General features: G+C 44.7%; 1 protein-coding gene across 2 annotated transcripts in view; it reads right to left on the reverse strand.

Annotated features, from left to right (window-relative positions):
• Positions 1-381: 381 nt before the first annotated feature.
• FYN (FYN proto-oncogene, Src family tyrosine kinase) overlaps positions 382-19,387 on the reverse strand; it is a 129,339-nt gene continuing 110,333 nt past the window's right edge. For both annotated transcript variants that reach the window (XM_084285385.1, XM_084285384.1), the window contains 4 exons: positions 18,000-18,076; positions 17,750-17,903; positions 10,581-10,712; positions 382-1,928 (listed from right to left, as the gene is read on the reverse strand). In XM_084285385.1, coding sequence (XP_084141511.1) covers positions 1,720-1,928; positions 10,581-10,712; positions 17,750-17,903; positions 18,000-18,076 — 572 coding nt within the window. In that variant the 3' untranslated portion in view covers positions 382-1,719. The remainder of the gene's footprint in view (positions 1,929-10,580; positions 10,713-17,749; positions 17,904-17,999; positions 18,077-19,387) is intronic.

Consider the following 19,387-nt stretch of genomic DNA (forward strand, 5'->3'; position numbering starts at 1 on the left):
TAGAAATTTTCTCCTGCAACACTTGTAAAGGGATTCACATGAAAAGCAAAAGGACTATTAAAGAATAAACTGCTCTGCAGAACAGGGAGGTGAGAGGCTAGCCATGAATTCAACCAGATTCCTTAAAGTTGAACTCCAGCTGCTTAAAAACATATCACTTCATAATTCAGAAAATGATGACCCGTACGTCTGCGTACTCCCATTAAATACGATACCCCAAAGGGCATGACACCCCTCCTTGAAAAGTTTTTACCTCATCTCCACCGTTACCTCCACAGTTTAAACAAAAGAACAACTATCCAAATGTAAAATGCTCTTTTTTTTTTTTAATTACTAAATTAAGAAAGTTAAACAGTTTTAAAATGTAAACTTGCAAATAAACCATAACAAAATGTAATTAAGACTTTAAAATTTGCAACTCAGTATTAAAAACTCAATAGAAGTAGAAAGGAATTTTTTTTTTTTTTGGTTAAACGTAAGTAATTCAAGGCTGGTACAGACAACTGAAAAGGTAATACTTTGTTCTGTGCATCCCCCATGAAATGTAAAGAAGTGCATAGTAATTCCACTGGAGAACTTGCAGACACAGAGAAAGTACTTTCATTAGCAGTACAGGACATTTAACACACTCATTTTACAATGGAAAAATGTTACACATAAAACAGAAAAATCCTAGTTGCGTGACCAACAGTTTAGCAGGTGGACATGGCTAAAATGCTATGATCTGAAGACCATCTGAATGTGGTTACACGGTTTAATAAATCTTTTTTTGAAACATTTCAGTATACACGTTTGGCTACAAGAAGTCCTTGCAGTTTCAATTTTCCAGTTCAAACGGTGATGGTGTAGTTTTCTTGCTTTAAATATGTTCATTTTAATTTCAAGAACAAATCATCACACACTTGTCAAACATTGGAAACATTACTGTAAATACAGCACATGATTCCTGAAAGAGCAAAGTTACAACCATCTACAGGTACATAGTCATAAACAAAAAGTGCAATCCAATTTAAAAAAATCATGCTTGGCAAAAGCCAAAAATTAGATCACTGGCTTTCAGAATCCCACCAGTGCTTTCATGTCTGCAGTAAAATTATCACTTTCTGGGTACTGCTGCAGCAGGATTCATTCCGTTCAGAATGAGTTTCCTCTGCAATAGCACCCATATACTGTATGTACAGGTATGTATATATATTATATATATTTTATATATAAAAAAAGCAAAAAACCAAACACCTGTCCTGATTTTTTTTTTATTTTTTTTTGTTAAAACATGAAAAAAAATGTTTTAGACAAAGAGGCCACTTCTGGAAAATAATACTTTTAGTTGAATCAGGAGAAGACTAGTTAAAATCACATAGGTTTTGCGTTTTAAAAAAAGGAAAGCACTAGGATCAGTTATTGGCACTGAGTTACTATTTACAATGAACGGAGGTTTTGCAGTTTACATAACATCAATACAATGCAGTTTTGGAGTCTTTGATTAAGAAAAAACAAGTGTTTTTCTCCTTTTCATCCAGGACATTCAGATTGTTAGGACAAGTGGTCATAGGCGAGGGCTGCGGAAGCTCCCAGCTTCAGCCCCTCCTGTGCCCGGCGGTGCTGGAAGATGCTGCTGCACTCTTGGGAAGCCGATCACGGAGTTGGAAGCCGAAGGGCAGGCGGGGCAGGGCTTGAGGAACACCTGGTAATTCGTGACAGTGTGTGGAGACCAGGGGTTTACAGGTTGTCGCCGGGCTGGTACTGGGGTTCTGTCGCAGTGAAGTAGTCTTCGAGGAAACCCTGCAAGTATTCGAAAGTTGGACGCTCCTCCGGGTCTTTTTTCCAGCAGTGGATCATAAGCTCGTGCAAGGAGATGGGACAGTCCTGAGGACACGGCATCCGATAACCGCGCTCTACTTGCTCCAAGACTTCACGGTTATTCATGCCTGTTAAGGACAGACAAACCCACACTGCTGAGTTACCAGAAAATTAACCCAAATATCCGAGTTATGTTTCTACAACACATATTCCTCAACCTTACTTATTTCTTTCAGTTAAGAGAAGTAAACCAAACCACCTCAATGTCCTGTTTCAGCTCCCCATCTCCTGCATAGTAACCTGGATTACTTTCTTTTTCTGTAGACGGTTTTAAAATCCAGCGATGGCTAAAATGCTGCTCCCATGGTTACCTTCTTGGCTTAGTCAAAATGGGTAGGGTTTGGCACCTTCCCTCCCCAACAACAGTGGCCACACAATACATTATGTGAAATGGTTGCCTTATGAGAAAGGCTATTCAAAATTCTAGAAATTAAGATTAATTATTGAAACACTCCAAGTATGTCCCCTTTTTAAGGGCTTTGTGAGGTTGTGCTGCTGAGGTTAAAGAAGATGACAGACTTGAGGCTACCAGGCACATCCAGCAGTGTTAATTCCACATCAGTTCAGAAGCTCACTACTGCTAATGATCTGTGCTGTATTGCTTCTAGCTTATTGTCTTGCTCCAGCCCTCCCCAGAACAGAACAAAGCTGCTCAGAAGATGAGTCAAATGCCAAGCCAAACAGCTCTATGGCATAACCATGGCTCTCTCTTAAGTAAAGAAAGAAATGCTCTCATGCTTGTCTCTGTTTAAGAGGTAAGCCAGGCCCTTTGCTATCTTGTATTTTCCATGTAACTCTCATTTCCTCTGCTGTTTTTATATTACACGTTACAATTCACCATACGATTTTCTTCACCATACATTAATTGCAGTCAACCTCAGCTTTAGTTCCTTTATCTCTTCCAGTTATTGCTTTGGCTTTTTAACGGCACCAAGGGTAACACTGGCACCACAGGCATGTGGAAATATTTCAGAGAAAGCATGCACGTTGACTGCAAGCTTTGTGCTTGCCAGTTGCCAGCTCATGCCTCAGTCCTTTGCTGAAAAACATCTGCAGGCTTCACTGCCCTGCCCTGGTGGGCCCTGCCAAGCAGCTCTGCAGGAAAACCAGGAGAACCACTGAAGTTTCTCCATGACCAAGTCTAGAAATAAATGCATTGGTGTTGCTCTTTCTGCTGGCTGCTCTTCCCCCTGGCTTCCAGGACACCATCCTGCCACCCAGTTCCTTCACGGTGCTCCCTTGACCATGTTCAGGACCCAGGGGACCTCCTCCTTCCACTCCATATTTTAGCTGAAGTTACTTGGGAGAAATAATTCAACCACCTTTTCCAGCACAGATACACTTGTCTACTCTGCACCTTGACTGGTGGGCGCAGTATCCTTACGCTGAGTGGCATTGAGGTTGGTAATTCAGCAGTATCCTTGGGTCTGATCTTTACTCTGGGTCCTCACATCCCGGTTGTTTTTAATTCTTAGATGTTTTGAAAGAAGCATCTGCAAGATACAGCCTTTCCTGACGACCCACATCTAGATTCTCACCTCGTGTTATGATTACAAAACACCTTCTCCTCTTATCTTGACAGGGCAATTTCCTCCTGCTGATAATCCATTTGCAATACCTCTGTAAGGATCATTTTCCTAACCTGTTGCTGCAACCATCCCTTCCACGGCCTTGCCACTTGCTCCTTGTTGCCTACTATGTCAAATACAAGCTGCTTGCCTTCCCTTTCTCCCTTTTCAAGCTTCCCACAGGCTGCCCCACAGGTGTGCAGTCTCTCGTTTGGTCACGTTCTGGTTGACTCACAGTCCTGGTTAGCCTACTGCATCACCTTAGATTTCCACACCAGCACCGACATGCTGTTTCCTATCCTTGGTTAGGGTTCTACAGAGTGATGGAAACAGCAACCATGGTGCTCTGCAGAGATCGGGCTCTGCATGGAGTTAATGTTCTCCTGGGCTATCAGGTTCAGGCTGATGCTGTTAGGTCACACGGGCTCACAACAAACGAGGAAGGCTTGCCACACACAGAACAAACTTCTGGATGTTCCTCATTAACCAGCTAGAACATTTGCAAACATATTCTACTTTTTTTTTTTTTTTTTTTATTAAATTGAAAAAGAACACTAGTGGTCTGTGAGTCATCGCCAACCCAAGGGCAGCAACAACCCAACCCAAACCTTCTGGTGCCTTGTTGTTTCTGAGATGCTACACGAAAAAGTAGCATTTTGCTCATGTTGTGCTCTTATTATTATTTTTTTTTGTGTGTGTGTTTTGAACAAAAAAAATGCACTTTTTTATGCACTGTTTTTTCACACCCGTGTCTTTGAATCAGTTGAATTACCTCAGTTTTTGGGCTAAGAGGTTCTTCTGTGCTCTGCTTCCCTTACGTAGCAAAGGCTGTGCAAATAAGAGTTACCAGTAACTCATCTACTGTGTATACCTAACCCCAAAACAAACTGAATTCTTTGTTTTTATTTTGGCAGTGCCCCTTTAAGTACAACAAGGATGGAATCAACAGCAGCAGGAAAGCTCCTTCCCAACTGATTTGTTACTCTAAGATATCAAATGCTTGGTGTTTTTATCCTGTGTATTACTTGGTGCTGCAAGCACACACTGAAACTTGATAACAAACTCCGTGCTGAAAGAAAAACCCTGAGGAGGGGAGCGTGGGGAGTAAAAACACAAACAGCTCTTCCCTTCTCTTTTCTTTTAAAAAAGATAGAGAGAGGAACATAAAAGAGGCTTTGCTGCCTGGAGTCACAGTCATTTCTGTCCCAGGTTTTGCTCATCACAGTATAATCCAGGAAAACGCCCTTCCATGCCTTTGTCCTTTCCCCTCCCTCCCAGTAAAACCCAGATATGAAACTAAATCGAGCAATCCTCACATTCCTTGCTGGAATTCATGTGTCCAGCAAGGGCTGCAGAATCCTTTTGTGTGCTACTGATTTAAAAAGGGAGATTCAAATACATATATATATATTAATCTTGCTTGTATTATTACTTAGACTTATAAAAATAGCAATGTGTCAGGTATGCTTTTTACTTCTTAATGGGCCTATTTATGTTTACAAACCCATTATCTGGATTTGCTTAGCTTATCCTACAGGTTTTAGTGTTTCTCTTTTGATGGCAGGAGCCTGTTGTATCTGTACTTCTAACACCACAGAGAGAATATTTGAACAGCCTGTACAACTCTTCGCTCCTAATGAATACCCGAGAGTTTCAACTCTTTTAGTAAATAATAAATGAAATTCTGATTGCAATACGCTTCTAGATACCTTAAAAGTTTATTTAAAAAAAAAACACACGTAAGTCTGTGGAATAAACTATTCAGCAATGTTCTTCTGTTGACTACAGCTATTTCACTTGCTTGAAAATCAGTTTGTGCTCATAACATTTCTAGAATTAGCATTTGAACCCAAAAGTAAACATCCAATTTCCAAGCGACGGGTTTTTCATTAACTACTCAGTCCCCGAGAAAATCAAAAATGAAATAACTTCCCAGCACCCAGCTTTATTAGTGAAACTTGCAATAGTCCTAGGGTGCTGCGTGATACGGCCTCTTTAAAGCTCAGTACAATAAAAATCCAGCTCATACAGATGAGAGACAGAAACGCAATGCTGTTTGAATCCTCCTGGAAAAGCTGCAATTGTAAGAGTTACGGTGACATAAAAGGGGATGTAAAATTTCCAGTTGTGGCTAGAAAAAAGCCCTGGAGCTTGGTGAGACAGAACACAGCAGATGTGCAAATAGCACAGACCTGGGCAACGCTGCTGCTCCAGAGGGCAGGAAACAAGATTGCTGGAACTAGGCAGCATCCCCACACCCGAAGCTGATGTTGTATAGATTACTTTGGGCAATGTGAAGTCCACTGAGGACAGTGATGGTTTTAAGACACTTTATTCTTATTTTCTTGTATTGGACTGAGAATTATGCTCCTTCAACCCTCACTGCATGATTTTAGACCAATGACTAAACACAAATACAGACACAAATGCTTGAAGTATGACTCCTAAAACAACAGCTCAGCTGCTGCCCATCCCCTGATATGCTATCTTTCAGGTTCTCCAAGAGTCCAGAGTTGTGCCTCTGCTCGTGTTCACAGGTTCCTCAGTCCTGGACAGGTTTGCACATCCCTAGTGCAGTTGAGAAGGTAAAACCGTGCAGTTGTCCATAGGGACTAGATCAAAACTGGCACTCTCAGAGAGGTAAAATGGAGACAGGTCGATTTGTGGGTTTTGTTTGGTTTGATCTAAGTGCAGAATTCCTAAGTTCTGGGGACAGCCCCACAGAAAAGGTACAGGTGAGAGGAGAGGGATGGGGGGTTTAGGCAGGGAGACCATGACATACACTGCATAAATAGTACAGTGAAGAGAATGGGAAAGCTGTTCCCTTTGAAGCACAATGATGTTTTTCAGAGAATAATACAAACTTATTCTTGTGCAAAAGTATTAACAATTTTTAAACATCTGGAAGTCATACCACTTTATTTAGTGGTAAGGCCTGAAAATCCCCAAGTACTTATCACCCTCAGAACACCCACAAAACAAAGCTATCAAAATCTTTTATTATTATTACTTTAAATACAGTATTTAAAAGTATTTAAAATATAAATATTTATTTTTTGCTTGGTATAAGAGTTGTGACTGAGCTTTCCTGCTTACAGAGAAACCCACCTGAGCTTACCTGTGCTATGTGCTGAGTACACACCTCTATCTTGTCATTAGCTACCATCCACGTGACGATGGTACCCACACGTGCTGGGTCACTGATGTGTACTCAGCCCCAGCCTTCTGGCCCCAGCCTCCTGCAGTGATGAGGAGGAGGCTGAACACAGCTCCCCAGGGACTGCAGAGCTACTTGGAGTCCAAACTTGAAGGCCAAGCTGGCTGGAGGCAGCAATGTGGATAATATCATGGTGGCTGTCAGAATGGCCATAAAATGCAAACACTTTCCATGTGACAAGTTCAGCAGAAAGCAGAAGGGGCAAGTTCAGAGGTGCTTGTTTAGTGCAGCTGAGAATTTTGTCTATCCAAAAGGCAATGTATTAATAAAACAGACTGCTGCTACAGAAACGCAGCCTCTGACTCTTAACCTCCATTAAAAAGACGCTAAGATCCAAGGGGACATTTGTGAAAGTGGAAAGAAGCAGAACCTGAAAAAGGTTGACTAAGCAGATTATTTTTTACACTTGGCTCCTCTTCTGCCCATATCCAGTTTTTATTTCTCCACTGTGACAGTGAAAATAGAACCTCAACACACAGAAAGACCATGAAAGCTGCTTATTCCAACCTGCTGCCTTGTGAAAAGGATGAGAAAGCACTGTTGGGCAGCAGTGCGCTGTGTCTGTCGGTGAAGGAACAGGCTTGGTGGAAGGATGGAGATGGGGGCAGCTGTCAAAAAGTCAGTCCTGCTTGTGGGAGCTACAATGTCTGGGGGCAAGGCTTGATCGTGAACTCTAGCCTGATCTTCACCTCTGCCAGCAAAATCTTTACTGTTTGTGTGTCCTGCCCCTGCTGCAGCTTTTCCTCCCAAAGGGGGTCATCCATCTGGTGGAAATCTGGGGGACAAGGAATGCCAAGTCCTACTCCATACACAGTCTGTGCCCCTCCTAGAAACTGCCTGTCTTCTCCTTGTGGTGTTTCTCCCTCCATCTGTGCAAACGTAAAACAATGCCTGGTTCTCCAAGGCATGAGGCCTCGGAGAAGGCCTTGGCACCTACTGTGCCCCGTGGGCATGGTTACCACCAGAGAACCAGGGTGCAGATGTACATAACCTCTCCAGGCACCAACATATTGTCAAGGAAGAGAGCGATTCCTTTGTCTGAGGACATTTCCCTGCTCTCCCTGGCCTGCTACATGCTAAAAGCAGAAACATCAAGACAATGTGCCCACCACTATGAAAAAAGGGGTGTTACAGCAGAGTGTCAGCTCCATGACCCTTTTTGTTTCAAAGCTGACCCTGTTCAGAGCTTGCAAATCCACACACCCAGTTGGTCAGCATTGAACTGCATTCCCTCGGTCCTCTGAGAGGCTCGGTGCTGCCTCTCTGAGTGGCTGAACTTCCATCTTTTCCTCCTCATGCAAGCCATGGCACAAAGGTAGGAAAAGTCCCATGGGTGGGTCTGAAGCCTGCCCCAGTCAGGAACCAACATTCATGAAGCCTTGTCCTTCCAGAAAGTCCCTCCTCTCCCCAGCATGAAGCTGGAGATGAATGAACTTTTCTATGCTGGGGAGAAGAGCCTTTTTTCTCAGAGACTTAGGAGGACTTTCTCACCTCAGCCCTCTTTCCATCCCACATGCACAGGCAGGCTTAAGAGAAAGCCCCAGTTCCCCTCCACTACTGCCTCGGCCTTTTTAGGCATTTTTATGCCTCCCCACTTAGGGTCTGGAAAATGAGACCTAACGGAAATCTCTAAAGGTTTTGGAAATAAAACCTTGAAATTGAGCCTGCTCTTAGGTAAAACTGACAGAGAGGGGAGTGAAGGTGACCATGAGATGGTTAAGGCCTGGCTGAGCAGCGGAGGAAGCCCTGGCAGGAAGGAACAGAGCTCAGGCAGGGCATAACCGAGGCAGTACGTGAGCATCCAGCCAACTGCTGACTCCGAGCTATGTAACACGCAAGAAGCCGTTTCTAGCTTCTTGATGACTTCCTAGCATGGCTAGGGGAGAGTGAGCTGGAAGGACTCTCAGTGCGTGAGGGCTTTATGCAGGGAAGGATGAAGGGGAAGGACGGTGCTGGAAGAGGAGAGAGGCCGCTAGCTGTCTTTGATGTGCTCCGACTGCCATCTAATAAAACTGTCCGCATTTTCAGGACACAGACCATGCCTGAGATTTCTGTCAGGGATCCTACAAGAAGTTATATATTGCAAGCACTTAAGTGCACATCCAGTGGCCTCGTTCTCCCACAGGGAGGGAAAGAAACACTTGGGAAGTGCAGATGTCCTCTGCTTACCTGGCCAACACAGGGTTCACTTACAAACCTGTGAGTTAACACAGGGCTTAGATGGACACTTTTGCCTCCGAGAGTATTTTTTCTGTGTGTATTTGCTTGAGCTCATGCAGATGATGAAAGGCTAGGCACTGAGCAACGCTGCCCCACAAATGTAGGGCTCAACAAAAAAAAAACCAAATCCTTAATTCTGCCACGGCTGGCAAAGCAACTCTGCTAGCACTGTCCGGGAGCATCCTCTTCCTGCACCCCAGCCAGGATCTGTGCCCATCCCATAAAAATAACACCCTATCAGCTATGTCTTACGCATCTTCTCTCTATCTTCAACCTTTGCACGCAGTCCGTGCCTGCTCATTGAGCCCTCAATAACCTCCTGGAAACCACTGCTCCCCCACGCCACTGCCAGTAATCCTCGGGGCAAGAAGACCTTTGTGCCTGCCACTGCCACAACTGCTCCATGCGGTGGCAACACCCTGCTTTCTTCAACCACACACATGGGGAAGGGCAGGGCAGAGGGATTCACCCATCCCACAGAAACACCCCACCCCACTTTCTGCTACCTCAGCTCTGTGACTGCTGGCACAGTCACAGCTTTGCTAAGCTGCTCCCTGCAAATCATGCCAAAATTCACCTCTGATCATGAGAACCCCTCCAGTCCTCAGGTTCTCTTCCCAAATACTGGCTGCTGGCTGCTAGGAACTAGCAAAGCTGAACCTTCTGGAAAAGCTCTGGGAGTTCAGTTTTGCTGAGCTCAGCCTTCTGAAGTGGCGTGAGATACAGCAGGATAAATTGGACTCCACCTTGATGCTTTTCCTGCTGGATTTGATGTATGGCTCTGCCTGCTTGATAACAGCACAGACTGGGAGAGTGAAACTGCTTTAGGACACTTTCTACTAAATCAGCCCTAGCATACACAGCCGAGGTGTACTGGTGAGCAATTAAAACCCAAAAAGAATAAAGATGCAGCCAGATGCCCTGTTGTTAGTATCCGTGGTGATAGGTAAACAAAGGGATTAAATCCTTTTCCATGTAATGCGCTGCTTTCTCCTCACCCCTTTCCCCTTTACCTGAATGCCTGCAGTCTCCAGGGGTGGCAGCAGAAGGTAAAGCTCTTTCTGCACAGGCAGATCCAGTCACCCCGGCTACAAATCTTAATCCACGGGATACTTGGCAGGCTTTCAACAAAGAGTCACGGGGCCTCCGGTTCCCCCATGCAGAGAACCTGGCCCCTCTCTGACCTTGCCGTGAGCTCTGGCCTGCACATTACACATTTTTTTTTTTTTCCTTTCCTTTCCATCCATGTCTAATGCAAGGATTCAAATCCAAGAGTTCATAAGAAGGAGATTTGGTAATACCAGACATCCAGACAGTCATCAGACCTTGTACAGAACCAGACTGACAGAATAAATGCAGTAGTGCGACTCTGGGAGCTGGTTGGTATTTTAAAGTGAATGCAATACTGGGGAGAGCTGTTTGCTCTGTTAGGTAGTTGTTTTACCTTGCTTTCATTATTTTGCTACAATGTAAATGAATTGAAAACAAATTAAAAAAATAGAAATGAGTACGTTGGATTTTCTGCCTCTTGTTACTTTTACCATGATGATCACACACTGTCTTTCAGTCAGGACCAATTTCAAGCACAAGCAGAACCTATGCATGATAACCATCCTCCTTTGAGCCCAATGAAAATAAACACACTTTCCAATTTAAGTATATAGCTCATTCCCACTCCTTTCCCAGGTGATGCAGGGCTCAGACTATTTTCTTACCTGGGTATGGCACTCTCCCTTTTGTTACCAGCTCTGTCAGTAGGATCCCAAAAGACCACACATCCGACTTTATTGTGAACCTTCCATACAGTGCCGCTTCTGGCGCAGTCCATTTAATGGGAAACTTTGCACCTAGCGAAGGAAGAAATAAATCTTAATCAGAACAGAGACAGAATCAAAGTACCACTTCGCAGGTGACTGTTTTGTTCTGCAACACCTGCAGGCTGATGGAGCTGCACGCAAGTATTAACAAACAGGTCCATGGAGGATGCTCACAGACAGATGAAACATGTAGGGCAGAAGGAAAGGCTTAGCAGGCAAGGAGTGGGTTTGTCCCCACATCCCAAGAGAGGGTTAAGAAGTTTTAATTCAGATTTGAAGTTTTATAACGCAAAAAAAAAAGGTTTAAAAACCAGTAAGCTCAATGTAATAGAAAATCTTTCTCCTAAAGTGTTTCAAATTAACATTTCCCTGTGACATTTGCGAGTCACACGCAGTTAGCACATATGAATAGGCGTGAGATTTATTAGAAATGTACCTCCCAGATTCCCTGATCAAACCGAGCAAAACACAAAACAAACAAACATGGTAAAAATGTAAATTAAAACCAAACCTAATATTTCATTAGAAACATGCAAGGACTTAAAAATAAGATTGCCATTCAAGTTGCTTGGAGTACAGCGATGTCAAGGCACAACTTCGCCCTGTGATTTATAACTTGACAGTGTACTTTAAGCTCCTGGCATTGAACAGCCTGTAGTGCCTTTAATACGTGCAGCCTAATGTGCTCATCCATCAACAGAGCTTGCAGGAGCCAGTTGTGGTAAGGATGGTACGATAACAAGCCTTTAAACTCTGATTTATTTGCTTTTCCAATCATTTACTGTTTTCTTAGGGAAAATATTTTCAGTATGACTTTAAAGAAAAGTCTTGTGGTAATAATTAACTTGTAGTATGTATGAAAAAATATGCAGACATTTCCCTGGTGCCTTGTATTAACATACAGGCAAAAGAGTTGCGTTGCTTATTGAGGATCCCAAGTGACAAACACTCACATTTTGAAACATACTGACTTTGACTTCTCACCACCCTCTCATAAAAGCTCCCTTAGCTTTCGGGAGGAGTGTGGAAATTGTAACGTGGACAAATCACTCTCAGGGAGTTAAGTTATGGCGCTGTTTACAGTTCTCTGCGGGCACTGTTCTGCTGCCATATCCAGTGCTCAGTGCCTCGCATCTTCTGCTATATGCTGCAGTCTGAGTTGGACCAAGAGTACAGAGCAGACATGGCAATTCTCATCCCCTTACTTAGTAAAACATGAGGTGTGCTAAATTTTTTTCTACTCTACTTGTAATTGATCCTAAGAGAGAATATTACTCAGAAACAAATACTTTTTTTTTTTTTTCTAGTAAAAATTGCAGATGCTCAAGTAAGTACTGCTATATTAAAAGACATAAGACAGAGCTTCAAATCCCTAATGCCTGAAGTAAGGAACTTAAGGCTAGTTAAGCATCAACACATAAGTGGTTAGATTTGCAAAGGCGCTGAAGGATTTGTAGATGTCTATTCACTTTCAAACCAGCCTGCCGCTTCCGTATTTCCATCAGTTGGCCTGCAGGCAGGAGCTATAATTCAGGTGCTCAGCTTTGGCCTCAGTCTCCCCGGCTTCATGGGACCAATCTTGGTTTACAAGACTCAAAATTTGCAGAACTTCATTTTATTTTAAAATCCACCATGGCTGGGATGTCTGAGGTCTCTACAGCAGCATGGTGTCTGGTGGTGTGTGAGATGGCCAAGCCTGAGGGTTTGCTTGTTCATGTGTTGCACACATTTCATTCAACATTTATTTATTTATTTATTTATTTGTGATCAGCTGTGTTGTAAGATGAGCACTTGTGCTTCCCGTTTGGGCCAAATGACCTTCAGAGGTCCCTTCTGACCTCAAGCCACTCAATGACTCTGTTCTTGACGCTCAGATAGAAAGGAGGCGACCGCCTACAGGTCATCTTTGGAGGACAGAAATCTCTTCAGACTCCTTCGGGGCAATTCCCCCAGCATTTTTACCTTCCACATTTGCTGCTAAACCCCAAAAGGTGCTGAGCACCACTCCGAAGCCTCCCACTGCTGCTGGAGGCACTCGTGCAGGCCGGACACTGCTCCCCTTGCTCAGCAGAGCTCCTGGCTGACATGCAGCCTCTGCACACCCACAACCCTGTCCCCAGCACGGTGTTAGAAAGAGCAGCCCCCTGCCCAGGCCTCGGCAGCTTATTAAACAAGCTGACTCCGTGCTGCACACAAATTGCAGCATCAGATCATCAGATAAAAAGCGTAGTACTGACAAGCATCTTAATAAATCTGATAAGCTGAATTACCCCCGCTGACAACGCAGCCTATCTATCTGCTTCTGTCAAGGCAGAAACGCATCGCTGGGGGGGATTCGTCTCTTTTTTGTTAATTTTTTCTGGAACATGCTTTATTACAAACTAGCAAGTCAGTAACTCTGTCTGTACAAACAGATCGCAGGCTGCATTCCTAGGTCAGGATAGCCTGTCTTTGCCCAAAAGCGAGGTCACTATCTGTGGCTTTTATCTCCATTCCTCTTCTGAAACATTTCAGCACAGCGAAAGACTTTTTTGGGCTCCTGCACTGTGAGGCGAGCCAAAGCTCCTGGTACAATGCTGGGGCAGAGTTGTGGCCCTGCCTTTTGCCTCTGAGGATTTCTGTGAGCCCAGGCCCTGCTCTGCCCCAGTGTTCGCACCCAGGAGGTCACCTCCCACTCAGGGGGGATCCCCTGGGAAAAGCAGCCCCTGATCCTGCTTTAAGTCTTCCTCCAGCCCAGCCAGGCTGCGTGAGGAGGAGGAGCAGAAGGGCCTGGGATAGCCAAATGCCCTCGATGTACAGCTCTCTGTGTGGTTTCTTCTGAGGCCAGCGAAAATCTCTTGGAGCTTTGTCTGTCAGATCTCAGTCTCGACAAAGCACAAACCCCTGTGATTAATGCCCCAGAGCCACTGCTGGCTTGATAACAGCCGTTTTTCCAGAAATGCTACGAAGCTGCTGCCTCTCGTACCTTAAAACCAAGCCCAGCACCCCCAGTGCCAGGAGCCAGGAGCATGGGAACTGCCGGGTGAGAGCCGGAGGGCGCAGCTCAGAACCACAACGCTCCCGAGGGTGAAAAGGGAAAGGCACAAAAGGTAGAAATGAAACGCTGAAGCAAGCATGTAACAGGAAACGAGTCAGCCTGGGTAGGCGATGGTGAGTGCTGTGTGGGAGGGACTGCGCAATTACATTTTTTGAGCTGTGAGAAATAATGTGAAATAGGGAGGCCGATCCCTCCTCAGGAAGCAGGGAAGAAGGGGCACAACCACGGGCCCAAACGCAGCCCTGGCCTTTGCCCTGTGTCCTTGACTCCTCCTGACCTGGTCCTGCTCCTTGCTGAGGAGCAGACGGCACCTCTGCTATCCCTCTGGGACCTTGGGGGTTGCTGTTGAGAAGCAGGAACCATCTGTCCTGCCTGGTCCATGATGGACCAGGGAAAGGTGGGCATGGAGTGAGGGCAAAGCCACAGATGCTGCAGCTGGTGGCCAGCACGAGGAGCTCTGAGGAGCTGGTGAGCTTGGAGCCAAGCCTCCACACAAGGGTCGGGGAAAAGAAACCAAAGAAACCCCCGCTCTTTTTGAGGAAACAAAAATAAGAAGCATCACTCGTTTCTAAGACAGGCGGGAAGGAGATGTTTCTAAGCATTACGGAGGCAAAAGTTGATCCGAAAGTTTACAAACATGTAGGAGAGCTCCCAAAATAGCTGTGACTTGCCTGGAAGGCATAAGATCCTTATTGTTTCATGTGTGCTCAGAGCAGTGCTGCTGCAGGCCCTGCCAGTGAATGCAGCAGAATCATGGCCTGGTAAATAATTCTGCTCTTTTTTTTTTTTTTTTTTTAATTAAGGCAAATTTAAATTTGTATCAGCTGCTACTGCTTAGAATAGTAACAGCTCTTCCCTAGCAGCTCTGTGGAGCACTCGGCACTCTCCACAAAAATGCCATGTGCTTGGCCAAAACTCCGCGGAGCTGTGAACCAGATAAGTGAGAGGGTAGCAGAGCTGGGAAACCCTGTGTCTGAGGTGATGGGAAGTTTCTCTCTGTCCTGCAGAACACCAGGAGTCTCAAGGCTTGCCTTTAACACAGGCAAAATCACGGATGGAAGGAAACAAGACTGAATACGCCCGACACTGTGCGGGGGGAAAATGATGTTGCAACAGCGGCTGCCAGAAGAAGCAAGCCCTGACGGTGCAGGCTGCAGCAGCACAGTTCCCCACTGCAGCCTTTCAGATGGGCGTCGCTTTAATAGGCATGTTTTTCCCCTTTGATTACTCACTTCCTCTCAGAGCAAGAGGAGCCAAGTGTTCATTACGAGCCAAGAACTTTTTTTTTTTTTTTTTGGGGGGGGTATTATTTAATGGCGGTGCATGGCTGCTAGTCACACACTGTAAATCATCAGCGGTGTGACCATCTCTTTCCTTCCTGACCACTGCTGAGAAATGGCAGCACAGACAATGAACCGCTTTTTATTTACCTCTCATAAATCAGGAGCGGCCGGGCCTCCTTTGTTCAACCCAATGAGAAAATAAGCTGGTTGGTGAAACGTTACCACCAGGCTGAGTAATACCCACACAGGTTCAGGAATCCCGCACTCTAACCCGCCGGGGCTCAAAGCATCCCCATCTGTTTCCTTTCAAAATATTTAATCAGAGACAAAAGTGACAGTGGGGGAAGGGAGCAGGAGATCAAGCGAGGCCGGAGAAAACCACCTCTTCCTCAGGCCGACAACAAGCTCCCTGTGAGCACACTTAAGCCCTGAGAAGCAAAACTGCTGAGGAGAGAGTGACCGAAGGCTTTAATCTGCAGATTTCAGGAGGCAAAACATTTCCTCCCTCCCACAGGAGCTGCCGGTCTGCAGCGCTGCCCACCCCCTTCCCTCAGCCGGGCTCTCCTCCCGTGTCTAAACTCCCACCGCGGCAGAAGCCGGCTTGAGAAACACGGCAGTCCCCAGATGCCGAAGGGATAGGTCATGGGAAATGAGCACAGGCGACCATTTCCTTCTGATACTGTGGTCGCCACCAAGCAGCGATCAAAACTGAAGCTGAACACAACAAAACGGGACTGAACTGCACTTGGAGAAAAGTTCCAGGGGCATATCAGAAGCCATCATCCTCAATAAATTAGACGTCCTAGGCTCAACCCTGGCTGCCCACCTGGCTTGGTGTCCTGACCATCAGTGACACAGGCTAAAGGCCAAGCCATTCCCCCTTTCCCAGCCACTTTTTCCACAAGTAATTTCCATGGGCAGGACATACCTACGACCACGCTCCCTCCCCCTGCCATTTCGCTTCCTGCAGCTCAAAGCTTTCCCACTCCAAATCCAACAACTTTTATTGTCTTATAAAATTTGAGCTTTTCCTCCACATCAGTCAGTCGGGTATTTAAGGATTTTTAACACGTCAAGAGGGCACAACTATTCTAACACATTTAAACCAGGAAGCAAACAGGTCATCAGAGGATTTCCTAGGGATCATGAGCTTGAAGAGACTTGGCCAGAAGTAGGTTACATAGTTGTCTATTCAAATGAATAATTAGTCCTGTCAAACTATACACTGGGACATTTCCAAGGGGAACAAAAGACATGGCAGTGAAACAGACAAAAATGAAGATAATATAGAAAACGGTTTCAAAGCCATTTTACAGACTGGATCTGGCTGCCTTTTTCAAGGCAAACTCGTCTTGTTTTGCACAGGGGAAGGGCCAGCAGGCAGCTTTCTGCTGAGCAGAGCTTGCAGACACTGTTGTTACTCCAGAGAGACTGACACGAGGCTATTTTGCTCACAAGGAGCAATTCTCACCCTCAGGCTCCACTCAGTAGTGGTTAGCTCTGCATTAGTGCCTATCACAGGTTCCTTAAGGGCCCCCACGAAATAATCAGGGCTTCCCTCCTGAATGTGAACTGTTAGCGTGGAGGCAGCCCGTGCTCCCCGTCCCCGTGACTAGGTACTGCTGACAGCAATTAGGAGGGGTGTGAGCAGTGGGAGAGCTTCTGCTCCCAGGCAAGAAGGTTTTCTGGAAACTCTCTGGCTCCTTCTGTCAGCGCTTGGAAGTTAGAGAAAGGGATTAGCCCCTTACTGGCGAAATTAATGGCGAAACTTGTGCTAAAAGAGGGACTTCTGGCGAAGAGAAAAAACTTGCAATAGGAAGGGGTAAATGCGGGTTATGAGGCACTCAGCTTCACTCACTTTCTGATGACACACAGCGTGGTTTAGTAAGACACTTGCTGGCTTTGGAACTGAGAAGGGCCGGAGCGGTATTTACCGACACATATTGAGCAAGCACTACCAGCGGGCTGCCAGCAGAAGGAGAACAAAACCGTAGCTCTGCAGACTTGGACCAACATCTGACAACTAAGCACAACTTGTAAAGAACAACTAACTACAAAGGGCCTGTGTCATGGCTCAGTCTGAACACACGCACACACACACACACACACACACGCACGCTTTTTCAAAAAGCTGTGGTACTCTTTGATTTGTTCTTACAGCATATCAGTGGTCGGCGGTGCCCAGCATTCTGTGTGGCACTGGAAAATGGCTTTCCTATTAAAGTAACTTTAAATTCTCCAAGTTAACAGTTTTCAGGGAGACAGCTCTATTGCATAAAGACGTAATTCTCAAACAGATTTCTTTGACCAGTTGGAAATACAGAAATCAAGAATAGCACAGCAATGTTGATAGTGGTTAGTAAATACTAGAAGGCACACCATTAAAGAACTAGTTAACAGGCTTTTCTGTCCCCAGTCAGGCTTTCTACTGTGCAAAGTAAAGCATCTTCTCTGTTGCAGCACCATGAGGATCTCATCTTTACTGTCACTTCACCCACCCATGTGTCTATTCATCATCTTTCATTTAAAAACTGACCAAAATGAAACAAAAACAACTAATCAGACCTGCCCTGTAAGGGATGCATTTGGCAGTGGAGTTCTGGGCTAGGAGTTAATGTGAGTTCAAGATTTACTGAAGGCAACTCCAAAGCACAGGACAGAGTTGTTGTTTTTTTTTAATGATGTTCTACTCTTCCTTCCCCTGTCACAAAAATGATGCTCAGTGCTACGCTTGCTGCTGTATGTACCTTGTCTTGCTGTATACTCATTGTCTTCAATCAGCCTTGCTAATCCGAAGTCAGCAATCTTGCATATTAGGCCATTTCCCACCAGAATGTTTGCAGATCGCAGATCTCTGTGTATATAATTCATCCTTTCGATGTACGCCATGCCTGCAGCCACCTGCATGAAACACAATGGGTGCATTTTAAAAGGAACTCAGACATCAGTGGGCTACACAACATGCACATCTCAGTGCTCAGTGCTCTGAAAACAGACCTGGGCTGCCATGTCCACTAAATTCGGTAACTTCAAGGCTCTTCCTTCGCCGTCTTTTAAGAAATCTAGCAAACTCCCTGTAAAAGCAAAGTAGACACGATACAGAAATGTTGAGGAAACAATGGCTATCAGGTTGGAGATGCAACAATATGTGCAATAGTAAAGACAATAATGCTTTGAGTGCAAGTGGACAATTTCAAAATAAAACAAAACAAAACCAAAAAAAAGCAAACACAAGAGTTTAAAATTTTCCTGCTATATTTGTTTCACTCTGCATTAAGGTTGGCTTGCAGAAGAGTATGTCACTAGTCCAAAGAAAGTTGCAGGGAGAAGAAAGTTGTTTTTAATTTTCCTGACCATTACTAAGGAAGCTGATCCTTCTTAACTTTTCCAGTGCTCTTTGAAACTGTATACCTGCTGCTCTCAAAAGGCCTCAACCCGCTGAAAAGCATCAGCTTGGTTCCAAGCCACACAAGCTATGGAAAAAGTCAGATCCCAGCTCAACCTGCTCCAAAAGAAAGGTCAGCCTGGAGCTTGGTAACTCCAAATGGGCTAGCACTAACAAAGGCTAATTTTCTTTAGGAAATTGGTAACCACGCTATTTGTAGCCCTCCTTCTCTAGTTAACAAACATGAACCATTAATTTTAGATGATCACTGTTCAAAACTAGAGAAGACCAAGCAGAGATCAAATGGAAGCGATTTTAGCAAAATCAATATGGACACAAGCCCCTCTTGTAAGGAAAAGCAAGGAAGTCCCCTGTAGCTTTTAAAAATAGCATAGAGTGCTACAGCTCCCTTCCCAACCTTTTATTTAAGCAGAGAAGTGTAGCAGTCTCCTTTAAATAAGGTCAGTGAATTGGTTTAATAAATAAGGGGAAAAGAAAGTTAATTAGACATTTCTCCCTTGATAAATCCTCAGCCACAACCTCAGAAACAAAGACGGAAAATGGTACAGTAAAAAATAGTAAACTAAGCCAAAATAAACCACATATTTCAGAAGGCTTTTGAGAAGTTGTTTTTTTTCTTTCTTTCTTTTTCTTGTTCTTTTCTCTTTTTTTTTCTTTTAATGGGAAAAAGCACATGCTTGTCACTAAGACATATGATTAAAGTGTGAGTTAGTCAGCGTTTGGATGCCTCTGAGCAGGGAGGTGGGCAGGCACCTGCCAGGAAAATAAAAATCAACTCCAAATAGGCTGAAAAAATGTACTGAAAAATTCAGAGTGTATCCTCCAATGTACAATGAAATTTCCCTGTGAGAACTTATGTTTCCTATTTGGTTCCTTTGCTTTTCCAAAACAGGCAGATTTTTTTGCTCTACTCTCAGCACCCCTGCTGGAGATCTGATGGAGCTGAAAGTCTTTCTTTTCTCATTTTACTGTGTTGTTA

Source organism: Netta rufina (genome assembly GCF_964035555.1).
Source record: "Netta rufina genome assembly, chromosome: 3".
Classification (NCBI taxonomy): domain Eukaryota; kingdom Metazoa; phylum Chordata; class Aves; order Anseriformes; family Anatidae; genus Netta; species Netta rufina.